The sequence below is a fragment of the Notamacropus eugenii genome, chromosome 6, assembly GCF_028372415.1.
Source record: "Notamacropus eugenii isolate mMacEug1 chromosome 6, mMacEug1.pri_v2, whole genome shotgun sequence".
In the NCBI taxonomy this organism is placed as follows: Eukaryota; Metazoa; Chordata; class Mammalia; order Diprotodontia; family Macropodidae; genus Notamacropus; species Notamacropus eugenii.
This window is the reverse complement of record NC_092877.1, coordinates 24975371-24984615: the sequence shown is the minus strand read 5'-3', so window position 1 is coordinate 24984615 and position 9245 is coordinate 24975371. Positions and strand designations below refer to the sequence as shown.

The 9245-nt window shown below is 36.9% G+C and overlaps 1 protein-coding gene across 1 annotated transcript in view; it reads left to right on the top strand.

The window, feature by feature from the left end:
- Window positions 1–4421: 4421 nt before the first annotated feature.
- ANO3 (anoctamin 3) overlaps window positions 4422–9245 on the top strand; it is a 229858-nt gene continuing 225034 nt past the window's right edge. Inside the window, exons 1-2 of the mRNA XM_072619308.1 lie at window positions 4422–4800; window positions 8027–8098. Of these exons, the coding sequence (XP_072475409.1) occupies window positions 4632–4800; window positions 8027–8098 (241 nt within the window). The 5' untranslated portion in view covers window positions 4422–4631. The remainder of the gene's footprint in view (window positions 4801–8026; window positions 8099–9245) is intronic.

Sequence of the window (9245 nt, the reverse complement as noted above, 5' to 3'; positions counted from 1 at the left end):
TGTCTTTTAGGTTACTTCTCTCACACAAATTATCATCAATAACGTGTTTCATTCTGCTTATACCCACCAGGCCTCTTTCTTCTAGAATTTAGACATACATATACACAGGAGAGTTAGAAGGGGGAGCCACAAAATTTCTAAGTAGACATAGATTTGAATTTTATTAACTTGCTTTTCTTTAATTTGCTATGGATTATTTCTTGTGAATTTCACTGTCTTGTTTCCAAGACAGTTCTATGTAGCAGAAAGGGTATTTTTTCTCTCTTCATGTATGTGTGGGTATGTGTTTCCAGAATCTTCATAATTTCAGCTTCCTTATATTCACAAGGAGACTATAAAGTTGTGGACCTGCTCATGTACTTATATGTGGTTCACCAAACCTTTTGCCTGCATTATAGATCATTTTAAATGGTAGTGGCTTAGAGATCAGGCCTTGGAGTCAGAAAGACCTGAATTCATGTGGCCATATGCAAAACATTTAAGTCTTAGCTGCCTCCAGGGAACTTGAAGACCATAAGAGTCAGAAAAGTTCCCAGGTAATATGGTCCCCCCGCAACATGCTTTTAGATCCCAGCTATGACCCTTGATAGATGTGTAACCTTAGGAAAAACATGAAACACTTCAGTGCCTCAGTTAACTCATCTGTAAAATGTAGGGGTTGGACTGAGGTCCCTTCTAACCCTAGATCTTAGATAGTATGATTGATCAAGGGGATTTATACACTAAGGTTGCCCTACACTAACGAAAGCACAAATCTGCACACACATACATACTCTCTCTAAAGAGGAAAAATTGGTGAAGTTACTAAAGATAAAAATTATATTCTATTTTTGGGTTCCAGTATTTAGATTCTCTTGCATCTCTAAAAATAAGTTCAAATATACAATTCTGAGGACATTGCATCTTAAAATACATGTCCTTTTAAAGACGACCTTTGCTCACCATTAATCTCTCAAAGTTAAATGGACTTTGTGTGTGTGAATGGGGATGTGGGAACTTGATGAGAAGACTCAGAAACATCTCAGATGAAGGTGGCTAGAAGTAATTAGAAATATTTAGTCTTGGGAATTGAGGATATACCGTTCAGTATAAACTGTTGCACACCATTTGGGGGGATCATAGTTTTAGAGTTGGAAGGGATCATGGAGCTTGTCAAGTTCAACTTTTAATTTTACAGGTGAGGAAAATTTAGCCCACAGAAGGGAAGAGATGCTTATTGTCAAATAGCTAGTAAGTGAGTGAAGATTCCAACTCAGGTCTTCCTGATTTCAGGTCAACACTCTACCCACCATGGAACACTGGTGAAGCTTAGTTATAGAGAAAAGAGGTTATGATTCTTTATGACTTCAAAGAGAAGCACTAGGGCCGATCAGTAGAATAGTCTTTATGTTGTTGAAATTAAAGAAAACCTTTCTAATATTACCATTATCAATTATTAAATGCATTCTATTTGCAAGGCACTATGATAGGCATTAGAGAGAACATTCCTGCTATTAAAATTTATGTTGTTCTAGAGAAGAAATGCAAAACAGCTGAATGCAGCTTTTCAAGAGGGAAAAAAAATTAATGCCTTAGATCATGCAATATTGTTTGTAGGGGGCAGCCCTTCAGATGAATTTTGATGGTGCGTCAGATACTAAGAAATGGAGATGAGCATCAGGGACAGAGGTTCATGTTAGCTAGTTCAGCTAGAAAATAGAATATGTAAAGGGAAATTATAAGAAATATCTACAAAGGCAGACAATGAAAACCACCAAATGCCAGACTCAGAACCTTGCATTTTATTTAAAGGCAAAAAGGAGCCCCAGAAATTTCTTCAGAAGGGGAGTAGTATGGTCAGAGTCTCTCTCAGGATGATTACCTACGTTATGTACAGATGATGAATTAGAAGGGGAAATGTTTTCAACAGCAGCAATTAGGAGACTATTAAATGGTCCAAGTGAGAAGTGATGGGGGCCCAGATTAGGTTGGCATCTTTGTAAATGGTGAAAAGGGGGAATACAAAAGAGACGCTGGTGAGGTAAAATCAAGAAGACTTGGAAACTCAAAAAAAAAAAAAAAATGAATCCGATGGTAATGAAAAAGAAAGAAAGGAGTTGAAGAAAACTTTGTCCAAGAATAAAATATTCTGGTTTTGATATAAGGAGTTCCTGGTTACCTAAACTGAATTACTTCCTATCCTTCATTCGTGTCCAAAGGTTCATCCATCCTCTTTTTGCCTTTATGCTGGCTGTTTTCCCCTCGCTTGAGCATAAAGCTACATCTTCAAAAATGCACATGTCCTTGCAAAGCTCAACTCAACTTCCAATGTATATATTGGTCCTTTCCTAATTTATTCACTTCCTCCCCTGCCCAATCCCCTTGAAGATATTTCTAGTACCTTCTCAATCCCCTAGGGGATATAGATATAGATATAGATATGTGTATATATGGTATGTGAAGTATGTTTATATATATCTTTATATTATGTATAATACATGGTATGTGGTACATGTGTGTGTGTGTGTGTGTGGTATAAGATATATATATTTTCTAGGGAAAGAGAGAATGAGTGAATATATATGGTGTTTGTGTGTATGGTATATGATGTGTGTATGTATACACACATATGTAATACACATGTATTACATATATTTACATATATAATATTAATATGTATATAAAATATATGTGTGTTTTCTATTTAGCTATATGTGTACAAGTGATTTCCTTTAATAGACTCTAAGCTCCCTTAGGGTACAAATCAGTTCATTTGGTGGTCTGTATCTCTAGTCCTTTGTATAGGTCATCTAATGTAGTAGATGCTTAATAAGTCCTTGTAGACTAATTAATGAAGTCATGAATATATGTGTCCTCATGACTTAAATTGATCTAAACCTCCACTGACAAAATACTCTAGTACCTTTTAGTAACAGGGTAGATCTCAAAGTCTTTGCCTCTTGAGTGTAGCTAGGTCATATAAATCTGGAAAGGCTCTGAATAGGAACTTGAAAGGCTTTGTGTTCATTATCTGAAGATTAGCCAAGGCATTTTTCAGAGGAGCAAAATCAAAGGTCTCTATAGTCATAAGGAAAAAAAATGATCTAAATCACTAATAACTCAGAAAAAACAAATTAAAACAACTCTGAGGGACCACCTTGCACCCACCATATGAAGCAAGATGACAGGAAAGGAAAATAACATTTCCTGGAGCAGTTGTGGGAATATTATGTGGGAATGCATTGTTAATGGAGCTGTAAGGTACTCCAAACATTCTAGAGAATGATTTCAACTATATGCAAAGAGCTACCAAGCTATGAATACCCTTTGACCCAACAATACTGCTACTCAGTCTATACCCCAAGGACAGCAAAGGAAAAGGATCCACATGTACAAAAATATTTATAGCATCTCTTTTTGTGGCGGCAAAGAATTGGACACTGAGGGGATGTCCATCGATTGGAAATGGCTGAACAAATTACACTATATGAATGCGATGGAATACTATTGTGCAGTAAGAAATGATAAAGGGAATGGTTGCAGAAAAACCTGGGAAGACTTACATGAACTGATGTTAAATGAAGTGAGCAAAACCAGAAGAATTCTCTACACAGTAATATCAATGTTGTAAAATAATCAACTGTGAAAGACTTGGTAACTCTTGGAAACTAATGAAATGGGGAAAGGGAAAAAAAAAAGAAAGAGGAAAGAGTCAAAAAAACTGTCCTAGAATTTTGACATTCTGAGTTCCCTGTTACTGAACTATTTCCTATCCTTCATTCCCATGCAAATATCCATCTCTTATCTCCTCATCTCTATAATGGCTATTCCCTCCTGGTTTGAGCATAAGTACAGCGATCCATGACAATTCCAAAGGACCAATAACAAAATGCTATCTGCCTCCAGATAGAGACCAATAGACTCAGAAAGAAATAGGTTTTTCAGTTTTTCATATTAATAGTAGATGTCAAATATTTTGCCTTCTCCATGATTGGGAATTGGTGGGTGTAAAAAAAGAAAGAATTTGAAACTGCAGTAAAAATAGAACTTTAAAATAATTAAAAGACCTCCTTGTGTAGAGATGCTAGCCACAAAGTTTTGACTATTTATGATCACAACAGCTCATTGGACTAATGCAAACCAGTGGACTAATGCATGGAGTGGTTGTAATCTTACATGATAAGAGCATTATTAGGACTGGAAAGAAGTCTCCAAATGAAGTCTGAAACAAATTAGTGTTTTATTTAGTTCAGTCCTTAGATTAATTTTGTTTCCTTTGATGGGACTGTTTTGATCCATTCCTGTGATTTTATTACCTACGAAATTTCTGGTATAGAAATTGTCTTGAGTAATAGAAATCATTGTCTCCTCTGCAACTTGTAGTTTTAGAGAGCTTTAGGGGGCACTAAGAGGTATGGTAACTTGCCCAGACTTTCCATAGCAAATGCACAGTCAGGGGCATTATCTGAACCTAGGAATTTTTCACTGCAAGTTTAGCTTGCCATTCACTATACTTTGCCATCCCTTGCTCCCTGGTTAATACAACTCATAACTACTTTTTTAAGGACACTCATAGCAATTTTAAAAATCAACCATTTTATTTCCTATTTACATTTACTACTATTCATGTTTTCCATTTGGGCTTTTCAGGTATGAACATGAGCAAGAATGAAATACAGAAAGAACAGCCTTTAAAGCCTTCCAGGAGTCAGACTCACCCTCAGAATCTGAGTAAACATTCTTCATTTAATTCCCCAAATCAGATACAACCACAACCTTTAAGTCCAGGACCATCAGCTGCTCATAAAATAGCAGACCATGGTAAGCTACTTATCTTTGGCTTGGGAGACTGAAAGAGAAAATTCTAGTTAAGGTAATGTTGAGTCCCTGTAAATTATCTTAAGATCACATGTCAACAGCAGTCCTGGGTTCAGTTGGAGGTACCATACGTTCAGAAGAATATTGAGAACCTTGTACACTTGTACGCTTCTGAAAACCCAATAATGACCCAGAAGTGACCCTGCTTTCTTGAAATTTGGACCAGTAGATCTAAAGTTCTGTTTGGTTATGCAGAGTTAGGAAGTATCAAAAGATGGAGTTAAAAATGAATTGTATGCTTGTTCTCTGAGTACCAACATAATTTGGTGTAAATGTGAGCCTTCTCAGGAGACTGGCCATTTAGTGATTTTTTTCATCTGTGACAATTAGTGAAAATTATCTACCAAGGTGTGAAAGGACTGCTACCTACATGAGTGGATGGCTACCTACATTGATGAAATCATAGATAAATCATAGATCCTTGGTATAGAAGAGGGATTCTTAGCTTTTTTTTTTTTTTTTTTTAAATCATGGGTCCCTTTGGCAATCTGATGAAGTCTATGGCTTCCTTCACAGAATATTATTGGTTACCTATGTTCATAAGTGATGGAAATGTTAATGACATAAAGATGTCATTTTCCCCTTCTCATTTCATTCTATGTTCTACTTAGGGGCCTCTTGGAGATCTGGACTCTACATTAAAAGTCCCTGATGTAGTATGTTCAGGGGATGGTGACCACAGCAGTTAAAGGCTTAAAAGCTATGACAGCTATTTGAAAGATTATTAGGCGAAAGAGCCACTAAATTTTATTTCATCTTAAAGGGAAGTTATACATAAAGTTTGGCTTATCATAATGTTATAAGATATTGCTAATGGAAAAGACTATAGAAGCAATCTAATTCACCTCCCTCAGAAAGTTTAAGTGACTTACAATTCCCCCTTAATTGTCTTATAATTCCCATGGTATTCCCAAGTATCAGAATTGAACTTCAAACTGAGGTCCTCTAACTCATGTCCTCCTTCTTGCCAATATAATACAGCATAAGGGAGTTCATTCTTATAGCTGGAGGCTTCCAACAATGGAAGCTACCATGTTGTGGAAATAATGATTCCAGTAATTAAATGGATTCAAACAGAGTCTGAATGACTCCTCTAACATAGTTCTGAAAGATACACTAAATAACCTGTTATATCCCACCCAACTCTATAATTCTGTGGTGGTTATTTAATCATTTTCTCAGCCCTTTTAGTATTCCTTTGCAATGTTTAATATAGGGAAATATGCCAATACATCACTATTTATAAGAATGTATACTTTCAGTATGATAGAAAGCTCCCATCTCCCTTATGTTCCTTTACTTTTCCAATTTCATCCTATTGGATTTTTAAGGGCAAAGATTGTTTTTTTCTTATTCTTTGTATCTCTAGCATACAACATTTATTGTTATACAAATATACATCAATTAATAATATTTATTAATTGAGGAGTATAAGTTCTTGGAGGAAGTTAAAAGTTTGTCACATTATAGCAGGTAAAGAGCTAGTTTTGGAATCAGGCAGGCCACATCTTACACTTAAATAATGGTTTTGTCATTACCTCCTCAATGCCCCCAGGCTACCCTACTAATTTATAGAGGAGGCACATTTGCAATCATATAAGGTGTTTCCTCGAAGAGAGTTCCCTATACCAATGATATCACAGATCTATTTTTTTTAACAGGAAGAATTTAACCCTTTTTAGACTTTCTTAAAGGCCAGCAAGACTGAGACTGAAAATACAGGTGTGTCATGGTTGTGCGTACCAGTTTTCTCTGACCATAGCTCCATGCCTCTTTCCCAGTGAGAGCAATTCCAAGATAGACAATCCTCTGGAATTGTGTGCCTGAGTATTTAGTGGGAGTTTGGCAGATGGGGGGATAATTCAGGAAGCAAATTCAAATTTCCTGGCAGATCTGAATCTCTAACAAGACACTCCTCCTTTGGCCATTCCGGGCAAACCACATTTAGCTAATGAGTACTGCACAGAAATGTTGGGGTGCAGGTGGACTTTGGGTGTCATGAGTGTTAGTTGTTTCACTACATGGCCCTCCATGCCATATGCGAGAATCATCCACCTCTCTTCAGAGGCTCCAGTACTCATCTCTTCCTGTACTTGGTAAGCAGCATGTGCTTAGAAACAGCCTTCACTGCAGTCAGGACTTGGCAGTTATGTCAGACTGGGAGATTGAGAGTTTAGACTAGCAAATGAGCCAGTGGAGAATGGAGTGGGCTGACTCTAAGGACAATAATGAGTTGGTGAATAGGGTAGCTGAGAACCATTACATTGCAGCTTAATTTAGGACACTTCCCTACCCATAAGTGAAACCATCCATAGTCGATTATGGTAAAGCCATTTTAGTGTAACATGCAACCCTCCCTCTGCTATTAATCAGATATTTAATTCTTCATAATTTGCTTTGGTGGAAGATCTGTAAAAATCTTTCTTCTCGTCTCCATTATTAGAGTAGCAGCTCTAATGACTCAAAATCTTCTTTGTTTTTTGTGCATCAGTATGAGTGCATGTTGATTTCTCCTCATAAAATGTAAGCCTCTGCTCTACCAACTCTCATATCTTCCTAATTCCTCTACATTAATTATTAACTCCTTGACTTGGCTCTGTAAAGGCTTGAAACTACCTTTCCAGCTTCACTGGGCGATCTTGCACTCTAATGTAGCCAAACTGACTTTCTCTCTGTTCCGCACACGACAATCTAACAACCATCTCTGCACATTTATACTGGCCATTCTCCAAGGCTAGACTCGGCTCCCTCTTCTTTGGAAGATGCAGTCTAAGCATTACTTCATGCAGCAAATCTTTCCTCATCCCTCCCGTTAGCAAGTACCCTCCCCCATCCCAAACTACTATGTCCTCATTTATATTTATTTTCTGCATATTCATTCTCTATATATTTACATGTATGTGTTTTCTGTCTTGCCCATTAGAATGTAAAGAGCTTTCTGATAGCAGTGATTGTTTCATGTGTATGTGCTGTTTGTATACTGTCTTTGATTCTTTGTATTCTCAGTATTTAGCACAGTGCCCTGCACATAGTAGGAGCTTACTAATTTCCCCTTCATCTAGCACAGTGCCTAGCACATAGGAGGCATTTTTTTTTATTCTTATTTTTTAAATTGATTTCTGACCTTGTTTTCCCAAGGCCTAAAGAAGAGTATGTCTGTCCTTTTCAGGTAGGAAGATGAACAAGGTAGAAAGCAATTTGTACAAGCTGTCCTCTTCAGCATTTAGTGATTCATGCTTAGGTAAGTTCATTTCTGAAATGCTACCTCCTGGTTCCCTTTCCATGTTGTCAGTGTTTTAAAAATCTAGATCATTTTTCTTTCAGTGACCCACAATTGACTTTCAGGCATTTGACACTGAACTGTCAAATTCCAGTCCTTGAATGTCAGTTCCTCGCCATTTATGTTTTGTCCTCTGACTTCAATATCTGCAGAACAGGTCTTTGGGTTAATTAAATGGTTTATGTCAGGCAAAAGATCTTTGATTGAACTGATCCATTCACCCTGGTGTTACTGTGCAGGTAAAACTCAGGGTAAATTTCGTAATACCTCAGTCTTCTCTAGACTATCTACTAGTTAGATGCCACACTTGTCCCTCTTCTCCTCCGAGTGGAGAGGGACAGGGGTGAGTAAAAGTGGTTGGAGGCTTATACATATTTCTAATGATGAAAAATATTGAGTGTTTTCCTGTTGCAGTCAAGTCTTAAACATGTCTTCTCTAAGAAGTCATCCAAATAGTCTTTTAATTAATTAATTAGCATTGTAATGGAAGATTGACTTATGACATAGCCAGCCAAGCCAAGAGACAGAATTCAGGCCACAGGGACAGCCTTTTAAAAAAAATTCACTCCAGTTAATCTTTCACCAAGGGAAATCTTCCTGGAAGATTGCCCTAGAAGTCACACTTCCCCTCGTGATTTCAAATTCTTCCTAGCTAAGATAAGCTTTGCCCCAACCCTTCTGGGGAAGAGATATTAACTCTAAAGGAATGATAAGTTAAGAGATACTCTCATTAAGGGAATAATGAGTTCTCATAATGGTGAAACACCAAAGAGATATTCTTTATAAAATGATGATTCTGGCAATAGTAAAAATACTGATGGATTTCCCCTTGGAAAAATTGGCATGAGACCAAGGGAAGAGTACACTATTAAAGTGACACTCGTTTATGGGGAAAGACTTATTGGCCTGGAACTTCCCATATAGGAGTAGAGAGATTGCTAAAATATAAACAAATTCCAATGGTTCCCAAAATTGATCTAAAGAATATTTGTAACCATTTCTCTTCTATCTGTTACAGCAAATTAGAGGCTTTAAGATTAGACTTTCAATAGGTGATAAAGAGGCTAACAAGTATGTGTTTAACTTGTTTTGTTTGTGTTTGTGTTTG